At 39.1% G+C, this 24083-nt stretch overlaps 1 protein-coding gene across 1 annotated transcript; it reads right to left on the reverse strand.

Annotated features, from left to right (window-relative positions):
* On the reverse strand, positions 1–24023 carry SPCS2 (signal peptidase complex subunit 2). Its single transcript, XM_059132493.1, has 5 exons — positions 23866–24023; positions 11487–11570; positions 9421–9581; positions 7698–7832; positions 1–772 (listed from the first exon to the last, which is right to left on the reverse strand). Exons 1-5 carry the CDS (start codon positions 23977–23979, stop codon positions 586–588), a joined length of 681 nt encoding a protein of 226 aa, XP_058988476.1. The 5' UTR covers positions 23980–24023; the 3' UTR covers positions 1–585.
* Between the last annotated feature and the right edge of the window lie 60 nt (positions 24024–24083).

The following is a 24083-nucleotide window of genomic DNA, read 5'->3' on the forward strand; positions in this document are numbered from 1 at the left end:
TAAAATTAAAAATGCCATTGGCTTCTTTAATTGGTTAAGAGCACAAAATGTAACAGAAGGTCTGTTTTAAACAAATTAAAAAGCTGTGTTTTTTTCCCAATTCCCCCCAAGTCAGATATATACACACCCACAAAAATGGTGTGTGAAGGAAAACTGTCATACACAAGAAGTTGTATCCTGAATTATGGGAAATAGCTGTTGAAATAGGAATTAACACAATAAAGTCAGCAACAGGTTAACAATTTTAAAAACTGAGTCTTTAAATGCTGCATGGCACAAAGCTATACAATATAAAGGACTACTAGGTATGAAGGACAAAGTCTGTATGGCTGCTAGCAAAAGTGCTTTTCCAGAAAAGCAAATCAAAACAATGCAATTAGCAGACCAAGGCTAAAGGCAGATATCAGAGCTACAACTTCTCATATCTGGACTAGAAAATCCCATTTATCCGGAATGGACTAAAATTTCAGGACAAAATAGGGACATTTTAAACATATCTTACTTTATCCATTTTAAGTTCTGTTTCCTTCTCCCTCACCATGAAATTCAGCATGATCCAGCAAAGATGGTTGCTTTTAGACCTGGCTATTTTATTTTTCTTTCTGTTGCAAGGCTGTCATGAAGCCTGGATATTTCCGGCTCGTATGCATCCATGACCAGTGTCCCACTGTGGTCAAAAAACTTAGCAATGGACTTGGTGAACTCGGCCTCTCGCTGCTGCTTTGTTCTTCCACTGATAAAGGTCAACTTCAAAGTGTATTTGTCATCGAACCTAAGCAAAGATAATAAATCAAAAACCAAACATAGAGATTCAACAAGTAACACTAGAGCATCAAGTGTTTTTGAAGAACAGAGCTGAGGTGGCTACTGGTGATAGAGGTAACATGCAGATTGATCCTTTAAAAAAAAAAAAAAATCCAGGGTTCCTAATTGCCTTCAAGATATTAGTTCTGGGGGCACCTGGGTGGCTCAGTGGGTTAAAGCCTGTCTTCAGCTCAGCTTCAGCCTAGAACCCTAGGATCGAGCCCCACATTGTGCTCAGGAGAGAGCCTGCTTCCTGCCCCCCCCCCCCACCTGCCTCTCTGCCTACTTGTGATCTCTGTCAAATAAGTAAGTAAAATCTTAAAAAAAAAAAGACATGAGTTCTGATTCATAGGTATTGCCATGTCTGCCTTACTTACTGTGTACCTCCTTTACCTTGTCATAGACCGTTAAATTATATGGCCCACCTCCTACCTCTGAACCTTAAACTTGTTATGCTAGAAGGGTCTTCCTAGTAGACACTTCTCTCTAATCTCACCTGACTAGTTCCCATTTGTTAATATTAAGGCATAAACTTTTCTGGGATACCTTTCCAAAAATGGGTCAGATGTCTCTCCTTTGTCATACACCATCAATTGTCACCATACCATCAACTGTCAACTCAGATACTGAACACCTAGCATATGCCAGGTCTAATGCTAGGCTTCCATGCTGTCAATCAAATTATCTACTGGAAGATGTTTAAGCATCTGTGTTCTTCATTAAATTCAGAGATTCTTAAGGATAAGAATTCCGTCTTATTTATTTTTCTATTCCTAGCGTGGCACTTGGCACCAAATCTTATGAAAAAATGAAGAACCTTTGTTTTCCAGAGATGTTCACCAATTCCAGGATGCTCAGTCCATGTTCCCTGTAATCAATTGAGTTTCAGGTTCTACCCATATTTCAGGCCGGAAATATCTTTTACTACATGAATTCCCGAGATTCCTTACCTATACCTTAAGGTATTTTCAAGGCCTTCGCTATCTCCACACATTCAAAAGGGTTTATAAAAATCAACCTCTGGCAGGATGACGTTCCTCCCCCTGACTGTGACCTGTTTGTTTCTGTCTCCATTTAATTAGGGCACATTCAGTGGACTGTCAAGCTGTTACTACCTTTAGAGAAAGCAACTGCTGAAGCCTCTGTTTCTGCATGTTTAAAACAGGAAAACTACCACCCAGTTTTCAGTATCACCGTCAATGTTAAAACAGTGCCTATTATTAACCAGCGCTCAAAAAATCATAGCTCAATAAATTATTGTCTAAGAAATAAAAGGTGTTGGTAAGGATGTGGAGCAAAAGAACACTTTGGATTGTTGGTAGGAATGTAAATTGGTGCAGCTAATTATAATGGAAAACAATATGGACGGTCCTCAAAAAATTAAAAATAGAAATACCATATGATCTAATAATTCCACTACTTGGTATTTACCCAAAGAAAATGAAAACACTAATTTGAAGATACATACACCCCTGTATTTACTGCAGCATTATTTACAACAGCCAAGATATGGAAGCAGTGTCAACTCAGATACTGTGTCCATCAATAAATGCATAAAGAAGGTGTGGTGTATATACACAATGGAATATTACACAGTCCCAAAGGACAAGATCTTGTCATTTGTGACAGAGAACATGGATGGACCTAGAAAGTATTATGCTAAATTAAATAAGCCAGAGAAAGAGAAATATAACATCATTTCACTTATATGTGGAATCAAAAAAAAAAAGGAATTAACAAACAAAAAGCAGAATCAGACCTGTAAATACATAGAACAAACTGACTGTTGCCTGAGGGAGGGTGGCTGGGGAGACGGGCAAAGTGGGTAAAGGGGAGTGGGAGATACAGGCTTCCAGGTATGGAATGAGTAAGTCACTCAGTGATAAAAAGTGATAAAAAGCACTGCATGGGGAGTATAGTCACTGTACTGTAACAGCACTACATTGCATAGTGTAGACAGTAGCTACACTAACGGTGAGCTAACTACAGAGCTGCTAAATCACTATGTTGTACAACTGAAATTACTGTAACATTGTGTGAACCATACTAAAAAACAACAACAACAACAAAACTGTTATCTAGCCAGTTATTCCCAACCTGGAAAGCTATGAGTGGAAGTCCTTAAACTATTTTCAACACCTCAAAATTTTTCTCAAACTCCAGCCAGCAGCTATTAATTGATTTTACAGTAATCTCAGAACTTTTAGGCCAAGTTCCACTGGCCGTTCCATGGCTTTGATGGTAGGACATGATCTGATGAGTTGTGATCTGATGCACTTTAGTTAGTATTTATTTTATATTATGTAGTACACAACTCACTATACAATTACACAACATATAATTACATCTAAAATATTCTCAGAAAAATCTAACAATATATTATAGAATAATTATATATTCATTCAGTCCTAACTTTACATGTCAGGTAGTTTCATATGCTAAGGCTATACAGCAGTGAACAAAGAGGCAAGACTCTGCCTTTTGGGACTTTTACTTTAGTGTATATGAAGAATCAGCAATAAAATAAAAAATATGATATTTTAAATATAGTAGGCAGGAAAGGCTTCACTAAGCAGTTATTTGAGCAGAGCCCTAAAGCAGAGAAGAACAAGCTATCTGAAAAAAGAATAATCCAAGTAGAGTTCACAGCAAATGCAATGGCCTAGGGCAAGAACATGCTTGGAACGTCTAAAGAACAGAATGAAATTAGAGAGGAGGAAGCCACGGAGATAAGGAAGGTATGTGCACTATGTGTGGGGGTTGCAGAGGAAAAGATGAGTATGGACTTCTAAGACAGGCTTAGGATTTAGATTTTTCTGAGTGACATGGTTTGGAGCAGAGGATATGCCTTCCATTCTAAAAAGTAAATAGACTATGAGCAGAGAGAGCAGCTGTGGAGGTCCATGAAGACATTGTTATAGTAACCTAATTGAGAGATGAGGTAGCAGAAGAAATGGAAGTGGTCAGACTGATACATTTAGAAAGCAGAGCTGATGGGATTTGCTGAAAGACTACTGGAAAGACTGAGAGAGAGAGAGCAGTCAAAATGACTGAGTTCTGGCCTGAGTAACTAGAAGGATGGAAGTACCATTTATTGAGATGGGGAAACCTGGGGGGAATGCAGGTTTGGATGAGGGATAGCAGAGTTAGATTTTTGAGTGTGTGGATTTTGAAATGCTTATTAGGATCCGACATCAAACAGGAAACTGGAATGTAGCTGGGAGTTGAGGACAGAGGTCTAGGATGAAAATACAAATTCAGAGATCTTCATCATATAGATGGTATTTTAAAGTCTTGAAATTCTTGAAATTCTAGATAAGATTACACCTAGCGAGTGTAATAGAGAAGAGGCACTAGTAACAAGCACTAGTGGCATTTCAAATTTAGAGGCGTCACAAAGAAGACTAAAAAGCAGACATTAAAAAGAAAATTAGAAGATTATGGTATCCTAGAAACCTAGTTTAAAAAAAAGACAAGTATAACAAGGAGAAAGTAATCCACTATCAAATGCTTGTTGAATAAGATGAGAAAAGAGAAATAAAGATAAGCAAATCCAAGAGATAGTGACAGGAGAAAAAAGGGATAGAGAAATAAGACCATCCGGGGCGCCTGGGTGGCTCAGTGGGTTAAAGCCTCTGCCTTCGGCTCAGGTCATGATCCCAGGGTCCTGGGATCGAGCCCCGCATCGGGATCTCTGCTCAGTGGGGAGCCTGCTTCCTCCTCTCTCTCCTGCCTCTCTGCCTACTTGTGATCTGTCAAATAAATAAAATCTTTAAAAAAAAGAAAGAAAGAAGACCATCTGAGGAGAAAAAGAGGAACAAAACGGATTTTCTTTAGTTGGGAGAAATGACAGCATGTTTGCATGCCGCAAGGAATGATCCAGCAGAAAGGCAAACATCAAGTAAATGAGAAGAGAGAGAATCTAGTAGACAAATCGACAAAAGGCAGCAGACAGAAATTCAGGAAGAAACAGACTCTGAAGAGCACTGCAAGCAGGTAATGACGGGAGATTTCTGACTGCTTCGATCTCAGCAACAAAAAGAGGCTGAGAGTAAAGACGGGAGAGGAGGGTAGGTTTGAGGACAGAGGAGAAGGTATCAAAGATGCTCTAGGACAGTGAGAGTAACTAAACTACAGAAATGTCATGGAATATAAATTGGGTAAGGGAGAACTGAGACAATGAAGGAGAAAAGGGACAATGAAAAAGTTGGGACTCTCAATGAATCAAGGATGGCACTGGGGCTGAAGAACCAATGGGACAAGAGAACCAGAAAAAGAGGAATCAGAAAGCGGGATACTCAAAACTGAAATTATTGAAGGTAATTAGTTATCAGCCAAGTCTAGGATATGTCCAGGAAATAAGTGTTAAAGACATCGTAGAAAACAAAACGATCAGAAGAGAAGCCAGAGAACTGGAACTCATCATCTATTTGGATAATAAAGTCACCAAGACTTCCAAAAGGAGCTCTGCTAGAGAGAGTGCCAAATGAGCCAGGAGCTATCTTCAAGGAAAGGGAAGTGAACCCGTATTTAACTGCAATGAGAAGGAACAGGGGTGGCATATTTCCTCACTACAGGAAATAACAACATGGCAGCTGGTAAAAAATCAGCAAGAATGAGGAAAAATCAGAATCCTTGTACACTGCTAGGGGACTGAAAATGGTGCAGCTGTTTTGGAAAACAGTCTGGCAATTCCTGAAACAATTAAAAAGAGTTACCATATGCGACGCTGAGATGGCTGAGTCAGTTAAGCAGCCAACTCTTGATCTGGGCTCAGATCGATCATGATCTCAGGGTCGTGAGACAGAACCCTGTGTCAGGCTCTACACTTGGCTCAGAGTCTGTCTGACATTCTCTCTCCCTCTCCCTCTGTCCCTGCCCCTCTCCCCCTGCTTGTGTGCATGCATGCTCTCTCCCTTTCTCAAATAAATAAATCTAAGGAAAAAACCAAGGGGGTTACCATATGACCCCCAATTCTTCTCCTAGGACATTACCTGAGAAATGAAAACATATGTCCACACAAAAACTTGTATGTGATTATTTATAGCAACATTATTCACAATAGCCAAAAGTGGAAATGACTCAAATGTCCATCAACTAATAAATGGCTAAACAAAATGTGGTATAGCCATGTAATGGAATATTTGGCATAAATACTGATACATGCCATAACGTGAATGAAACTTGGAAACATTATGTTAAGCCAAGGAAGCCAATCACAAAAGACCATATAGTCCAGGATTCCACTCACATGAAATGTCCAGAACAGAGAATCTATAGAGATGGAAAGCAGAACAATGGCGACTTTAAGACTAAAGGAATGGGGTGGGAGACCATGGATAGGGAGAAGATAGCTAAAGAATACAAGGTTTCTTTTTGAGATGATGAAAATCTTCTATGTTGGCTGTTGTGATGTCTGCATTATCTGTAAACACACTAGATTACTGACCTGTATACTTTAAGTGTATGTATAGTATGTGACTTGTATCTCAATAAGGCTGTTAAAAAATAATACACTGTGTAAGGGTGCCTCAGTGGCTCAGCCGGTTGAATGTTTGCCTTTGGCTCAGTTTGCAATCCCAGGGTCCTGGGATTAAGCCCATGTTGGGCTCCATGCTCAGTGGGGAGTTGCTTTTCCCTCTTCCTCTGCCTCTTCTCCCAGCTCATGCTCTCTCTCAAATGAATAAATAAAAATCTTTTAAAAAATACACTGTGTGTTTGAATGCACATATGAATGAAATGGAATGTATGAATGAAAATAAAGAAATCAAGATGTTGCTAGGGTCTAGAATTCTGCAACTCTATTTTTAGGAGCCTGGCACAAGGTATAGATTTATGACCTCTGAGGTCAAAAGGCAGGTGGGAGCCCTGCCAGAACTCAGCTGGAAGGACATTTTGCTCCTCCTCAAAGGCATCTCCACAAGCTGGTAATGAGAGAAGTTCTTTGGTGTTGATGCTATGCTTACCTTTGTATATGCATTAACTATACTTATAATTTAAGAGCCTACTATGTGCTAGGACCTATCCCATGTGTTTTCAGGATAGGAATGAAGAGTATGACGTCTGAACTCAGATGTGGGCTGGGACACCTACTAGATTTCCCTTTTGGGGTCTAGGACCCTGGAAGAATTAAGTAAACCTTTTGGGTCTGTGTTCTTATCTACAAAATGGGGTGTTCTAATGTTGAACGAGATAATGCACTTGGCATAATACCCAGTATATGGTTAATGCTCCACAGACATTTGCTATTTTTACACTTGGTATATATAAAAGCTGGCATCTTCCCAAAAACCCTCGGAGTCATTCTTGACCCAGTTTTGACTGAAGCTCAAACAGTTTCCATGATATACAGGAAGTCATACAGCTAGAGATAAGCTGAAAGATAAACCCAGCTCTGGATACCTAAAAAGACCTCAGGTGTCACCTGCATGAAGTTATACTCACAGCTGGTCAGAAACACTGAAATGTGCTCCTCTGAGTTGCCAAGTGCATTGCTGCAAATATTCCTGATTGCAGAGACTGCAGTCAAGATCACAGAAGACATAGAAGCAATAGGGTTCTTCAATGACAACTCACTTCACAACTTTGGCCTTCATAGTTCTGTATTCTAATTGGGTCCGTTTATTGGCCAGAGGGAAAGAGACCTATTCTTCTTCGTTCCACCAAAGTTCTTTCTCCCACAGTTTATCTTGAGGGCACTTCCGTGATAATACAATCTCAGAAGTATAATGCTAGGAAAAACATTCTGGACCATTCATACCCCTTAGTTAGTTTGACATGACTGGCACTATGATCTGCATGGAGTAAGCATAAAATTGTCTGTTGCTGAAAATGACTCGACTCTGAAAGAAAATCCAACAGTAGGATTTAAGGATCTATGAAGATAGTCATACCTCTTGAGACTGGAGGACAGTTGCCAAATATCATCAGGATCCATTCCTGTAGGATCTTTCCTGTGGGCCACAAGAAAGATGCTCTTCTCCTTATATGAGGTATAAATCGTCAGGATCCCCATCATCACAAAATAGGTTCAGATAAAGTTAAGGAGAAAACACATACACACACAAAAGAAATAACACAAACTGACAAGGGCTATGAAAACTTACATAATGATAATCCTGGAGAAGACAGTTTCATCTTGCTATAAAAACATGAAAATTTAGCTATTTCATTTTTCATCCTTAAGTGTGTGTGTGTATCTTTAGTGTCTAGCACAGAAGAGTCATTACCATTATATGTAAAACTAAGATGATTATAAAAATAGCAAGATCATGCATGTTTTGCTTTAAACACCAAACAAATGAAGTTTCATCATGGTAGTTCTCTTAGAAGCCATATATTTGTAATAATGTTGCCCTCACAGTTTAAACTTTTTGGAACTCCTTTGGTAACTGCCTCTAAAACCTACAGCATAGTCTTTGGAACTGCCTTAATGGTGAAAAAATTCATACTGGGATGATTTATCTGATTACCAAAGGGAGTGAAGGTGCCAATTCTGGGGCTATGATTTGGGATCAATTTGGATAATACCATTTTTAATCAGGACCTGCTTTATTAAATGGCTTGATAGAAGAAAAATCCCCAAAGCACATTTCTTAGAAATATTTCAGGTAGTGGCAGCATTGTTAAGAAAAGTAAACTGCCTACCAAAATGATTTGTTTTAAATTAGTACAGTGCTGGCACATAGCAGACACTCAAAAATACTGTGTGGATATTAATAAGGCAGCCCTATATATTCCAACATGAAAAGACATCCAATATATTTTAAGTTACAAAGAAAAATTCAGTATGTCCAGATTGACTTAGGGAGGAGGTGGTAGGCACCACAAGAAAACTGTTACTATGAACAAGTGGAATTTTTATAATTACGGTGACAGTGTAAGAAGTTCTTTGCATTTAGCTTTTTGAGAAATAATCAAGGTGGATAGGTAACAAACATGATTCTACTAATATTGTAAAAGGAGAGGGGAAAGGAAAGAATCTGACAGATTACAAAACCAAACATTATGAAATGTCTCATTTAATATTTTTAATTCTGAATGTGCATTGCCCCTATTTGTAACAGAGCAGCATTCAGTCTCCAGTAAGTTAAGTTATTATCATAAGATCACAAAAACAGCTTGGATTTCAAACCCAGAGCTCCAGAATAGGATTTAATTCCATGCTACACAAACCACACCTCTATCTCATACTCAGTAATTCTCAGTCTAGCCCTTCAGCTTCAGGGAACCCTGAATCTCCAAAATCTGATCCTTCCCTACTATCCTGCAATGAGTTTCTTGAAGCAGTAGGTCTAATGGGAATGTGGTAGGCTAGAAATGAGAACTGGGTCTCACTATAATGGGTGTTTTGCTCTTAGGCACTCACACTTGGATTATAATCATCTCTACAATAACTAAACAGAATTAAAGATAAAATAACCACATTAAATCTCAAATATCAATGATAATCACTAACTAAAGTTACAGAGGCTCATAGCTCATAATGTTAAATTCTAACACTAGCGGGCCCTAGAATCAAAGTTTATTTTTTTTTGTAGGGAGTGGGGAGAATTATCAGTAGAGATTTTAGTAAACAGTCACTAGAAAACAAACCTGAGCATAAATAAAGGATATGATATGACACACAAAGCCAAAACAGGCTTAGATTCTGGAAAGGGGTGCATATAATCCCAAATCAAAGCCACTATGGCAAAGAAACAGGAGATGGTACAGATGGTGAGGCGACCGTCAATCAGACCAAAATTCTCCACATACTTGTACTTTTCCAGAAGTACCTAGTAAAAAGAACAAGGAATCAAGCTCACAGGACTTCTTCCTTCCTAGTATGTGCTTTTATTCTTAACTTCCATGATAAAAGTTGTATTATCATACAATTACCAACAGCTCTCTCCAATCAGGATTTTACCACTTCAAGCAAAAGAAGACTCAAGCTATTCTCAGTGACCCCAGAGAAAAAGTTCATCAACTTCTCATCATTTTTTTAATCCTCAACTTTTTCCCTGGGAGGAAGCTAAAAGTTCCCCCTGCATTTTTCTTTTAAAGAGAGAAGGGGGGACGCCTGAGTGGCTCAGTGGTTAAGTGTCTGCCTTCGGCTCAGTTCATGATCCCAGGTCCTAGGATCATGTCCCGGGCTCCCTGCTTCTCCCTCTCCCTCTGCTTGTGCACTCTTTCTGTGAAATAAATAAAATTTTAAAAATAAATAAATTATATCAATTTGGTTTTAATTTGAATCTCCCTGATGGCTACTGATGATGAACATTTTTTTCATGTGTCTGAGAGCCATTTGTATGCCTTCATTGGAGAAGTGTCTGTTCATATCTTCGGCCCATTTTTTTTATATGATTGTCTGTTTTGTGTGTGTTGAGTTTGAGGAGTTCATCATCACTAGCCATCAGGGAGATTCAAATTAAAACCACATAGAGATACCACCTTACACAAGTCAGAATGGCCAAAATTAGCAAGACAGGAAACATGTGTTGGAGGGGATGTGGAGAAAGGGGAACCCTCTTACACTGTTGGTGGGAATGCAAGTTGGTGCAGCCACTTTGGAGAACAGTGTGGAGATTCCTCAAGAAATTAAAAATTGAGCTTCCCTATGACCCTGCAATTGCACTACTGGGTATTTACCCCAAAGATACAGATGTCGTGAAAAGATGGGCCATCTGTACCCCAATGTTTATAGCAGCAATGGCCACAGTCGCCAAACTGTGGAAAGAACCAAGATGCCCTTCAACGGACGAATGGATAAGGAAGATGTGGTCCATATACACTATGGAGTATTATGCCTCCATCAGAAAGGATGAATACCCAACTTTTGTAGCAACATGGACGGGACTAGAAGAGATTATGCTGAGTGAAATATGTCAAGCAGAGAGAGTCTATTATCATATGGTTTCACTTATTTGTGAAGCATAACAAATAGCATGGAGGACAAGGGGAGATGGAGAGGAGAAAGGAGTTGAGGGAAATTGGAAGGGGAGGTGAACCATGAGAGACTATGGACTCTGAAAAACAATCTAAGGGTTTTGAAGGGGTGGGGGTGGGAGGTTGGGGGAACCAGGTGGTGGGTATTGGAGAGGGCGCGGATTGCATGGAGCACTGGGTGTGGTGCAAAAACAATGAATACTGTTACGCTGAAAATAAATTTTTAAAATTTTAAATAAATAAATAAATAAATAAATAAATAAAATATAGAGAGAAAGGGGATGGGGCAGAGAGAAAGAGAGAATCTTAAGTAGGCTCAATGCCCAGTGTAGAGCCTGACCTGAGGCTCAATCTCACAATCCTGAGATCACAACCTAAGCCAAAATGAAGAGTCAGATGTTTAACAGAGTGAGCCACCCAGGTTCCCCTCTTCCCTTTTTAAATAGAGAGATGTCCAATCATGAATGAATTTCCTATATTCCCTCAACCCTCTTAGCTCTAGGCCAAGTAACCTTAAAAAACAATTTATTACCAGCTTTCTGGAATTCAAAAATTAAATTTGACAGAAGCTTGAGGTAGCTAATATTTTAACACATGTTCCTCACATTTACTGACTGTAAGGATTTCAGAAACTGCTTTATGGCTCAATTCCTTAAACTAACAACTACAGCCATTCCAAGTCTCAGAAAAAAAGATCTTGCAGACATGTCATAAGCTATATATACGCTAACAGACTCCCAACCTCAATAAAATACCTTTTTGGCAGAATCATCCAAAGAATTCTTCACAGCTGATCCATCCCACTTGTCAATTTTTACAGGTTTATCATCAATCTTCCACTGTAAAATAGAAAAGTTGTGAATCAAGAGGCATAGGAGCTTACTGAAAGTAAAACGAACTACTTCCTTAAGAGTGTTTAAATGCTTCCCCCCCATCCCAGGCACAAAATGGTGTCACTTAGGTTAAGACCTCACGTCAGTAAACTACGACCTAGTACCTAACCTAAGGGCAGTTTTAACCCCCAAGAAATATGCCTTTTAACCAGTCAACAGAAGAAATTCCTGGTCAGCACTAGGAAACCAATAGGCTCCTTCACCTTAAAACAATGGCTTCTTCACTAATAATTTCCTTTTTTCCACTCCCTCTCCAGCTTTAAAAATCTTTCCATTTCTGTAGCCTTTTGGAGCTTCCCTCTACCTGCTAGATGGGATGCTGCCCGATTCAGGAATCTATTATTAAAGCCAATTAGATTTTTTTTTTTTTTAAGATTTTATTTATTTATTTGACAGAGATCACAAGTAGGCAGAGAGGCAGGCAGAGAGACAGAGGAAGCAAGCTCCCCGCAGAGCAGAGAGCCCGATGCGGAGCTCGATCCCAGGACCACTGAGCCACCCAGGCGCCCCAAGCCAATTAGATCTTTAAAAACTACTTAGTTGGGGCACCTGGGTGGCTCAGTGGGTTAAAGCCTTCTGCCTTCAACTCAGGTCATGGTCCCAGGGTCCTGGGATCGAGCCCTGCATGGGGCTCTCTGCTCGGCGGGGGGCCTGCTTCCTCCTCTCTCTGCCTGCCTCTCTGCCTACTTGTGATCTCTTTCTCTGTCAAATAAATAAATAAAATCTTTAAAAAAAAAACTACTTGGTTGAATTTTTACTTAACAGAGTATCTTCAAGTATATGTACATTTACTCCTTGTCCTCTGATGCTAGACAGCTAAAAGACAAACACTTAAAAATGAAGTTGAAGGAGACTAAGTCACTAGAATCAGGTGGTACTCATATGATTTTGCCAGTATCCATGCCGGAAAGTTAAATCTACAAGCTCCAAACCAAACATTTACCTAGGCTACAGAGACGACAGTGTGAACTCACATATTCCATTCTCATTTTACCCAAATGTGGGAACAAGGAAAAAAGCTCCACTTGTTCATCCTTTCATTCTATGACCACAAAACTTAAGACAATTTACATCCATGAACTTTCAGACACTAACAAAATGTCAGCTAACAACTTTTGTATTTCACCAGCGTGTCTTAACCATAGGAAAACAGCAAATCCAGTGTAGTCTGTTGGAAAGAATATTCTGAATTAAAAATCAAGCCCCAGTCAGTTATATGACTTTGGACAAATCCCTTTCCAATTTCCATCATCTACAGAGGTACAGAATCAAGTGATTGTCTCACATATTGTTGGTAGAAATTCAAAATGGTACAACACATACGAAGACAATTCAGCACCTTGGATTCCACTTCTGGGAATTTTTCCATATCTGCATGCACACTGACTAATATACAAGCCTACTCACAACAGCAGTGCTTTTAATAGTAAAAAAGTAACTCAAATACTCAACTACAGAGGAATGGTTAAACAAACTGGTGCACCCAGGTATCCTGAGATGGTCCAGGTACATGGGTGGGACTGACTTATCAATGTATGGCTTTTTGGATTTTTATTTTCTTCAAACCACTTTCAATTTTATTTGATTAAAAAGAATGCCTTTTAAATTTTTAAACACGTGAATATTTTATACAGTAAAAATGTTCTCAAATGCAAATTACATGAACATAGTTTAAGTGACAGGGTACTACAAATACTCTAATAAACCTATCTTTTATAGATCATAATGCTCAACTCTTAATTTTTTATATCAAGTAAACAAATACCATATTTGATAAAAATTTCAAACCAGTAGGCAATCCATTTTGGGTGCGTGAAAAAACCTTTAGCCTATTTTAGAGGAAACAGCATCTCTGCTGTAGTATAGAGACTTCTGGAAAAGAGCAGGAGGGTGGACATCAGGCACTTATTTTTCTGATTTACTTTCTGTAATTCTTAAAACTGCTCATCAACTAAAATGTATGCTACTCTTCTATTTTCTCTCTACTGCTATTTGGGGCATTTCAGAAACTTTTTTCTCCCACTCTTAACTTCTTCAACCATAAGTGCAAATTGCTTTCCCTTAGTAATAAAAAGGCACAGCCAAGGTTGGCTTCTTTCATGTGGGACCTCACAGGATAAATTACGAAGAAAGGTTCTGTGCAAAAAAGAGGTAATTTAGGCATGAGACTACCATCCCTCCCGAGAGTTAGAAAGGCTGGTGAACAGTCTCCTACGATGATAAAAAAAACTTTCCCTAAGTGATCTAAACCGTTTGTATAAATAAAGTGGTTTATGCTAAACACCAGTTTTTTTTTTCTCTCTAGGAGTCTGGCATTTGGGCACAGGTTAGGCAGAAGGTGCATACTAAACCAGCTCCCAGTAAAAAAATCTGGGCACTGGGTTTCTAATGAGCTTCTTTGGCAGACAACACTCCACATGTACTGTCAGAGCACTGCTGCCAGAGGAATTAAGCACAACTTATGGGACTCCACTGGGAGAAGACTCTTGGAATCTTGCACTTGGTTTCTTCCAGACTTCCATCCTATGCATCTTTTTCCTTTGCTGAAATAAACCTTGTCCATGAGTACAACTATACACTGAGTCCTGTTGAGTCCTTCTAGTGAATCACTGAACATAGTCTTGGGGATCCCTGATACAGGCATATTGCCAATTAAGACAGAGCAGATGCTGTAACTTCACACAGTTCCTCTTTCCCACATTCCCGCCTGCATATTACAGATACGTGTATACTGGGCCTAATTAACAATCACAGATACTGACTTTAAGACCACTGCTATTGTCAATCCCATTCCCCAAAAGAGACACTACTTTTATCTCCTTCTGATTTTTTAAAATATATTCATCTTTATTAAAAAATGTTTACATTGCTATTTCTTAATTTTTCAGTTTTTGACATTAAATCTATGGACTTCTCACCATAAAAAAGGAAATGTATCCATTTCATCCCTGCCACACTCACATTAATTTTTCCTGTTCCTCCTCCACCACATTTTTAATACAGTCATAGCAGATCACTGGTGATTGTGTCTTCTATAATAGCTTAATTTTGGCTAGATCGTTATTCAAACGGTACATTGTGATTATAAATGCTATTCACAAATGAATCATGTAGTATACTTGGATTACTTTTTCTTTCCTGATAGCTTTTGTTTTCCTTGAAGCTACTGTTGTTTTGGTGGTTGTTTTTAATCAATGTATTTGTCACCAGTATAGTTTTGAATTCTCTTGCAATTGTTTAATTGCAATTAATTGAATTCTCTTGCAATTGTTTAATTGTTTAATCTCCTCTTAATATGTGCAAAAGTATTCAGCATTCTGTGATTTTCATCTTTTTAGAGAGATTGGTCTTGGAGCCTCCTGACCTGCTCTGACCTGCGTGGACTGCTTTCCAGGCCTGCTATACAGTTGTCACCCTGGAATTTCCCTTTACTATTAACTATTTACTATTTCCCTTTACCTTCTCGTGAGCTGGACCTACTTTTCTTAGACGCCATGTTTTACTCTTTTCTTGGTTTACTATTCCCTTGATCTTGTGAGCACATCCTCTAGGAGGTTCCTTGAAGAATGCACTTGGGAAATAAATTTTGGGACTGCACATCTGAGAATGTCTTTTTATTCTACCCTCACACTTAAATAAGAGAAGTAAGTTCTCTTCAAAAATTTTAAAGTTGTATTCCATTGTCTCAACAGTTTGTGGGATTCCTAAAGCCATTCTGATTCCTGATCCTTCATTCAATGCTTTTTCCCTTCTGGAAGAACTCACACGAAGTTCTTTATGTCATGTATCTAAAATTTCAAGATGCTGTCCCTTCTGCAGGTCAATTCTCATTCACTATTAAACTGCCACTATTACTGCTAGGCTGTAAGCAGATCCTCAATCTGGAAACCAATGTCTTTCAAATTAGAAAACTAGCATTCAGGGATATTAAGTGTCACACAGCCAGTTAGAGAAAGCAACAAAATTACTTAGGGCTAAGTTACAAATACAGGGCTCACCATAAAACTGTCCCTTCTTCAATGATAGAAATTTATTTTTAACTTGTCTTCATTTCTGAACTCAATCCCAAAGAAGATGGCTGACCAATTCATAGAACATACACATTTGATAGCTTTGACAGAACATGACAAAGACTCATTTCAGTTAAAGACTCATTTCAGTTACAAGTCTCTGCTGCAGATATGAATAGTAAGTTCTACGAAGACATTTCACTGCAGATGTGGTAGTAAGAACTCTATCTTCTAAGGACTTTGGAAGAATATTAAACACAACCCAGGTCTTGAGCTTATGTAAATAGTGCAGGAAGACATTTTCTGAGTTAAATGATTTGAAGATTACAGGCTTTTCCTGTTCCCCATGCATCTTCTGGCCTTAACGGCCAAAAAGGACAAAATACTTGGTCATTAAAGGCATGTCCAGTAATACAAAACTGCCCTGGGTATGAAATAACAGGATGAACACTTCTATTTTGTTATCTTTTTTTTAAAGATTTTATTTATTAATTTGACAGAGAGAAATCACAAGTAGACGGAGAGGCAGCCAGAGAGAAAGAGGGAAGCAGGCTCCCTGCTGTGCAGAGAGCCCGATGCGGGACTCGATCCCAGGACCCTGAGATCATGACCTGAGCCGAAGGCAGTGGCTTAACCCACTGAGCCATCCAGGCGCCCCTATTTTGTTATTTTAATGAATGTGAAAACAGAAGTTATGCAGTGATAAAGACTTCAATGAATTGCTTCATAAAGTTTCTTTGCTGACAAAGGGCAGTAAGACTCAAAAGATTCAATTTGAAACTGAAGAGATGAGCAGTGCCACCGGGACCCTGCTCTGACTCAGAAAGAGCCTTAAGTATAGCTCTAAGAAAAACTAACACACTTTCTCTCTCCCTTCTTTGAAAGGTCTCTCCTAGTTTAGAAAGGGGATATAAGCTGCAAAGAGGAAAAGTAATAAGAGATGAGGCACTTGACAGAGGAATATATCCTAGATAATCTTACTATGTTAAGGGGCTTGGACTTTATTCTGAGACAAGCAATAGAGAATATTTTAAGCTGACAGAAAAACAACACAATCAAATTTATGTTTTGTTTTTTAAAGTCATTTTTAGTGGCAACTTGGTAGATGGTCTAGAGGAGAGTAATGATGGAGAGAAATACATCGGATAGGGACCGATTTAGATGCACGGGCTGAATAAGAGCAGCAGCAAAGGGATAAAAAAAAATTCAGGCTTAGACAGCTGAGCCATCATGTCATTTTCCAAGAAAAGCCACATAGATGCACAAAGGAGAAATACACATTTGTATATGCTGAGTCTGAGACGTTTAAACTCTGTAGTTTTGAGATATTTCAGAATTTTCTAAACCAAAATAAGAATATAAAAACTGATGTTAGGGGCGCCTGGGTGGCTCAGTGGGTTAAGCCGCTGCCTTCGGCTCAGGTCATGATCTCAGGGTGCTGGGATCGAGTCCCACATCAGGCTCTCTGCTCAGCAGGGAGCCTGCTTCCTCCTCTCTCTGTCTGCCTCTCTGCCTACTTGTGATCTCTCTCTGTCAAATAAATAAAATCTTTTAAAAAAAAATAAAATAAAAAAATAAAAAATAAAAAATAAAAACTGATGTTAGACTCAAAAGGTAAGATTACTATTTGAGTTGGAAATATGGATCCCTAAAGCCATATGCACACATTCAAAATAAGAAAAAAATGTTCGACCTGGAGAGAAAATAGTATCTGTCTTAAGAATGGACACTATCACCAAATTTAGATCCCAACTCAGAAACACCACAATATCTCAAAAAGAGATTATATCTCTTGGTAACATACTTCATTTTCAATCTTTTTTTAAATTTATTTTTTATTTTTTTAAAGATTTTATTTAATTGGGGGAGAGAGAGTGAGAGAGAGCATGAGAGCAGAAAAGGTCAGGAGAAGCAGACTCCCCACAGAGTTGGGAGCCTGATGCAGGACTCGATCCCGGGATTCCGGGATCATGACCTGAGCTAAAGGAAGTCACCCAACCAACTGAGCCACCCAGGTTCCCCTCAACCTATTTTTTTAATAAAAATGACCAAGAAATACTGCAAAGAAAATTACTTACTAGTGGCTTATTAACAGCTTCATTTATCACTGGAGTTAAGCTGGAGGTTAATAATTACCATGTGTTAATTATAAGCATGAACATTAGTGGCAACACCAGAGAAACGAGGTTAAGTAGACTGGTTCTGGCTATTTAAGTCTAATATACCTACTATTAGATATCCATGTGGACATGGCAAGTAGGTGGTTGGACATATAAGTCTGAGGTTCAAAGGACAGAACCAGGTTGAAAGTTCAAGTATGGAAATCATCAATTTACAGATGATATTTAAGCCAGGACACTGGTATTTCCTAGGGATGAGTATAGAGGAAAGGGGCTTACCAGTATTTACAGGTCGTGAGAAAACAAAATAGTGACAGTAAAGGCAGAGGCCAATGAAGGAGGAAGAAAGCCAGAAGCAAATGATCTTCTTAGAAGACACACACACACACACACACACACACACACAAATTCAAGAAAGAAGTGATCAATGAGTCAAATACTACTGAAAGTTCAAGTAATACAAAAAACTATTACTGAAATTTGACAAAACAGAGATCAGAGCAGAGAAATGGAGCAGGAAACAGCTAAAAAGAGATGTGGCAGATGGACTGTTAACATCTGTGATATCACTGTTACATAATTGTGAATGACTGGTTAAGAAAATAGTAATAATAGTTTGAAACTTTAGAGGTTACTCCATAAACATAAGGAGTATGTTTAACTCATAAAGGAATGAGTTAAAACTGAGATGTAATTCACACACCATAAAATTTACCATTTAAAAATGTGTAACTCAGTGGTTTTTATTATGCTCACAAGGTGGTAAAACCATCACCATTAATTCTAGAATATTTTCATCACCCTAAAAACAAACCCCATAACCATAAGCAGTCATTCCCAATCCCCCTGGTTGCCCCAGCAACCACTAATTTACTTTGTGGGCACCTGGGCTGCTTCTACCTTTTGGTTATTGTGAATGATGTTGCTATGATCATTTGTGTACAAGTTTTTATGTATAGACATACACTTTCAATTCTCTTGTGTTTATATCCAAGAGTGAAATATACTAAGTCATATGGTAATTTTATGTTTAACCTTCCGAGGAACTAATAAACTATTTTTCCAAGGGGGCTGCATCATTTTACATTCCCACCAGAAATGCAGGAGGGTTCCAATATCTCTATTTCTCTACTTCCTCACCAACAATGGTTATTTCTCTTTTCTTTTTAAAATTATTATTATAGCCATCCCAGCGGTATCTCACTGTGGTTTTGATTTACATTTTTCCAATGACAAATGATGCTGATCATCTTTTCATGGGTCTATTGGTCATTTGTTTATCTTCGTATGGAAAAATGTCATTCAAATCCTTTATTCTTTTAAAAATTAGTTTGTCTTGGGGTACCTGGGTGACTCAATCGATTAAGCATCTGACTCTTGATCTCAACTCAGGTCTTGATCTTAGGGTTCTGAATTCAAGCCCCTGCACTGGGAGCTTTATGCTAAGCATAAAGCCTATTTAAAAAAAAAATTTTTTTTTTAGTTAGTCTTTTTATTATGGTTGTTAAGATTCTCTATATAGTCTAGAAATTAGACATTGATCAGAAATATGTTTTCAAATATTTTCTCAGTCTATGGACTATCTTTTCACTTTCTTAATAGTGTCCTTTGATATAAGAGTTTTTAATTTTGATGTAGCAAAACATGAGTTTTGAGATGTTATTAAAGTTTCGTTTGCAAAACAATGTTTAAAAGCAAGCACCTTGTTTCCTTAAACATGTACACACACACAAACCACAGCAATGCCATAAAACTGTTCATCTTTGGTCAAGGGTGGGTAAGGGTTCAGGCATATCATATCAGAAATCTGGCAAGCTAAATTACCACTGAAGAAGCCAAAAGGAGATACATGACTTGTCTAAGGACACATGGTTGATGGGTGATAAACCCAAGACTTGAATCTAGGTTTTCCAACCTCAAAACAGATGGTCTTTCCACTACTGCAGTATTTAGCACAGGGCCTGCTCCAGTATGAGAGGCAAGAGCACTGGATTAAAAACTGGGAAACCAGGTTCTGGAACTGCAACTAACTCAATGTCTCATCTTGAACAAGTTGCTTCGTCTTCCCCTCTTCAACTGTGTCATGTCTATAAAATGAGGAGGCTGGAACAGATCAATTTCAAAATCTCATTATAAACATTTTAGAGAAACCACTATTGATTAAGCAGAACAGTTATAAACCAAGTAAAAATAAACAAAAAACTCTTACTGTATTAGAACCAGAAGGGAGTGCTCACTTCGGCAGCACATATACTAGAAGCAGAAGGGATTTAAAAAGTAATCTAAGATAATTCTCAACCTGGAAGTAACTGTCAAAATGTAGAGGAAAGAAATAAATAAATAGCTATGTGTAAAAACATACACCTGTCCATGTCCCACCTCCAGAGAATTTGATTCAGGTCTGGGATGAGGTCCAGAAATCTGCATTTTTAACTAAAACCCCAACAGAGTCTGATATCTTTAAATGATGTCAGGAAAAAATATGTATCTAAGGAAGCTGAAGACCAGAGTAACCGGCTAGTTAGTAGTAGCTACATATATTTTTTGTTAAGTGCTTACTATGTGCTACTCATAGTGCTAGACACATTTTAAGGTAAATAATCCCACTTACAGATGAGGAAATCGAGACACAAAAAATTTATTAAATTGTCTAAGAATACATATCTGCTAAGTGGCACAGCCAGGATTCAAAGCCAAGCAGATAGGCTGGCTCCAGAGCCTGTGTCCTCAACTATTAAAATAAAAAACCTGTTTTACCATCAGGATGACAGTCCAGCCAGGAGACAGAAATGAAGTTAAACAGGTATGAAGTTAAAAGGGTCTGAATACAGCTTCTAAAAACACAGTTTAACACTGCATTTTCATAGCCAAACAATTTTAGTAGCCTAAACTAATCCAGCCAGGGGACAGAAATCCATGTACAAGGTTAAAAAGACTTGGATATAGTTCTGGAAAGCATGGTTTAATACCACCTGTCAATTATAATAGCTAAAACAATTAAGCAAGCAATTTTCTTTATAGCCTGTTAGGTAAAAGAAAATGCTTTGATGTATTCTGGGCAGAATAACTTACTGCAATGATCTAAGTTATTCTGTGATGGAGGTTGGAAGATTGCATTTGCATACCTATTTTTAAGATCAGGAAACTAGAACTGCTTTGTTCTCAAAGTCAGTTTCACAGGAGCAGAAATTCACATCTGCTTAGGGAAAGCTAGAAGCACAGTGAAGCACATTTACATCTTGTTATTACATTTCTTATGGCAAGTGAAATTACAGCTGCAGGAAACAAAGACCCTCCAAAAAATCAAGACAAATAAAATTAAAGAGATTATAAGGTAACAGGCTCTCAGTCCTGCAAAGCAAAAAAGCTTCTCTATTCATTCAGATCCTGCTCCCCTGAGAATAATATTTTCTCCATCTTCTCTTCCACCGTACCTTCCTTCAGTTTTCAGACAATTAAAAGCATCATTCTCTAAGGCAATTTCTGAAGACTGAGGAGGCAGATCTGAGGGGTTTTTTTGTCTGCTAAATTTAATGAAGCAAGTACTTATTCTGTGTTGTTTGTCTCAGAGAACTATAAGGACCTTTCAGGGGAAACTGGACAAATACAAATTGGTAGGAAAATATAAGACAGTATGTCATATTAAGTGACAGCTTAATTCCCACGTGCAATAAATGCTAGAGAATTCAGAGGAGGAACAACTTTATGTAAAGCTGAAATGAAATTTCCTGAGAAAAATAACCTAACAAGATCTTATTTTCTATCCTCTATGACCCTCACTTCTTGGTTAACTCTGTCAAGTGCTCTTTTTTAAGGCCTTTTATCTATTGCTGCTACTCAAATTAGGGTTCTCATGGCCTGGCCATTCTATTTTTATAGCAAAGAATGCTTACCCGATACTGTACAATGTTTACAACAAGTCCACAATACATACAGGAACCCACATTATTTACATAAGGAAATTTAAGTTCAGTAGTATCATGTAACCTATCCAAGGCCATGTGGATTTTAACAAGCTATATTAGAATTCAAACTTGTCTTTTTTTTTTTTTATAATAAATGCTACACACTAGTACGGTATAAGGTCTTATTCGAAAGCTTTTAATTTCTAGCTCTCCAAACTAATTTTCTGAAAACCACTTCATATAGCCTCAACAGCTTCCTACTCCAAGCAATCCATGCCCTCTTCAATCTGATTCCACTGTCATGTCACTACAGGTCTCTTACAGAGCAATCCAGTCAACTCACTACCTGAAACATCAAGCACCATCTGCTCAAGGACATTCTCAGCTAGTATACCATCCTTCTCTCCCAAAATAAGGTCCCAGGTCCACCCTCAGATGTGAGGTCTTCCCCTGGGCCCTCACCTCCTTATCAATTAGTTCTGAGGAATCACTCTCTTTCTCCTTTTTGTAAAAAGCACACATCTGAATACACCAAATACTTTTAATATTTGGGGTTCCTCTTCCTAGTCAGCTATACTGAGTACTTTCGGACAGTAGGATTATTGACTTTTTTCCTCTGCCATTGCGCATGTGTATGCAACATGTGTTACAGAGATCATTCTTGTATATAACCCCATTTGGTTCTCCCCAAAACCATACGATTTCAGATGGAAGGTAAGCTTAACTGACTTGCCAGTCTTCATACAGTTTGAAAGTAGCAAACCCTGCATCTTATGATCCTCAGATCCAAGTTCTTTCAATAATGTAATGATACCATATACTCTTCAGTAAAAAATGCCCCCGATAAATGTTTGCTGGTAATGATCCAAACGGAGAGAACAGCGAGAAGAGCCAATGGGACAGGATGAGCAAAGGCTGTGAGATGCTCACCAGCAGAAAGGCTGGGTTTTTGTATGAAAATAAACATCAGTTCCCAAAACTCTCACATGTCTTGGAGCAACTTAACCATTCCAATCCCCAGAACTCGTTCCTCTTAAAAATGGTTAGAGTGTGAGAACCATATGATTCAAAACCAGTGACACCTGAAAACAGAAGCACAAAGACCTGGATCTGAACCCCTCAATATGATCACATATTTGTTTCTTAGACCCTATCATGCGTTAGGCACAGGGTGTCTGAAAGCTGCTTTCCATTACAGCAAAAAATCCTACTTACTATATTAATGGTCCCATGCTTAACATTTCTCATGAAACTGGCCCAGAACCCTACAATGAGAGAACTGGAAGGGACTAAGTGTACTTTAGGCTAAGCCCCTCATTCACAGAAGAGCCCATAGACACAGGGAGAACAAGCATATTTCAAGGTCACACAGCTAATTAAAGGAAGAACCAGTACTAGGACCTACATCTCCATGCAACTGTTTCTTCCAAGATCCTCTGCAAAGGACAAGAAGGGCCAACCGAGGAGCACGGTTCCCCTTTTTGCCCTGTTACTAGGGTCACAGTTAAAAAAAAAAAAAAAATGAATGGGCAGAGAGGGAAACAGGGTACCCAGAGCAGGCAGCAAGCTCAGAATCCGAGTCACTTACTGCACTTGGTTGCAGGCAGAGAAGTAAAATGGGGGGGGGGGTGAAGAAGGAGAAAGAAATAAAGAAATCTTAAGAGGGTTCCTGTCAGCTCAGTAAGGTAAGTAAATACTCAGTAAACTTAGTATTCGGACTCTCGTGATAAAACGCCTAGAAACTTCCATAAGCAAAAGGTCAAGGAACACTTAGAATCTGTAGCAGCACCCACTGTGGTGGTCGTGGTGGAGAGTTTGGGGACTGCTGACTTCGAATAGCTGCGTTCATGCCTTCGGGCTTGGGCTTGTTTTCCCCGTGGGTGAAATGGGCACATTCACTGTGGCTCCAATCACCTCCGAGGAAGTGTCGGCTGCATTGAAATTGGGGATAAATTATCCTAAGTGTGGTGGCTAGCGTTAAGGACCATACACACTACCAAGGAAAAAAGAAGGCCTGAAGAGGAGATCTGGGGTGCGAGGTATGGAGACACCCGCCTACAAGCGCCGGTAGGGTTCCGAGGGTGGGCCAGATGAGGACTACCCGCTGAGAAGCCACAGAAGAAAAGGGGGGCGGGGATGGGAAGGTGGGCTGGCCGCCTCCCGGGCCTCCCAAGTTCTCGTCCGTCCCCAAGAACCGGCTCCTCACCTTGTCCAACAAGCCGCTGCGGCCACTGCCCGTCCCGCAGTTGGGACCACCGCCGGCCCCACTACTGCCTCCGCCACCACCACTCCTCCCGCCCTGTGCAGACGCCGCGGCCATCTTGTCTGCCTCTGTGTCTCCCTCCTTCCTACTTGTCCGAAGCCAATTGGCTGAAGCTGACGGCGTGACGCGCCCCCCGGAGTCCGTCGGGATCCGTAGTCCGG

The sequence above is a fragment of the Mustela lutreola genome, chromosome 1 (genome assembly GCF_030435805.1).
Source record: "Mustela lutreola isolate mMusLut2 chromosome 1, mMusLut2.pri, whole genome shotgun sequence".
Lineage (NCBI taxonomy): Eukaryota > Metazoa > Chordata > Mammalia > Carnivora > Mustelidae > Mustela > Mustela lutreola.

Bases quoted from the DNA above. Each gene is read 5' to 3' on its own strand.
- SPCS2 (XM_059132493.1), bottom strand. From the start codon at position 23,979: ATGGCCGCGGCGTCTGCACAGGGCGGGAGGAGTGGTGGTGGCGGAGGC. The intron at 11,571-23,865 runs GTGAGGAGCCGG...TCTATTTTACAG, and splicing joins GCAGCGGCTTGTTGGACAAG to TGGAAGATTGATGATAAACC. The intron at 7,833-9,420 runs ATATCCTTTATT...CTTTATCTGAAC, and splicing joins TTGGCTTTGTGTGTCATATC to CTATTTTGTGATGATGGGGA.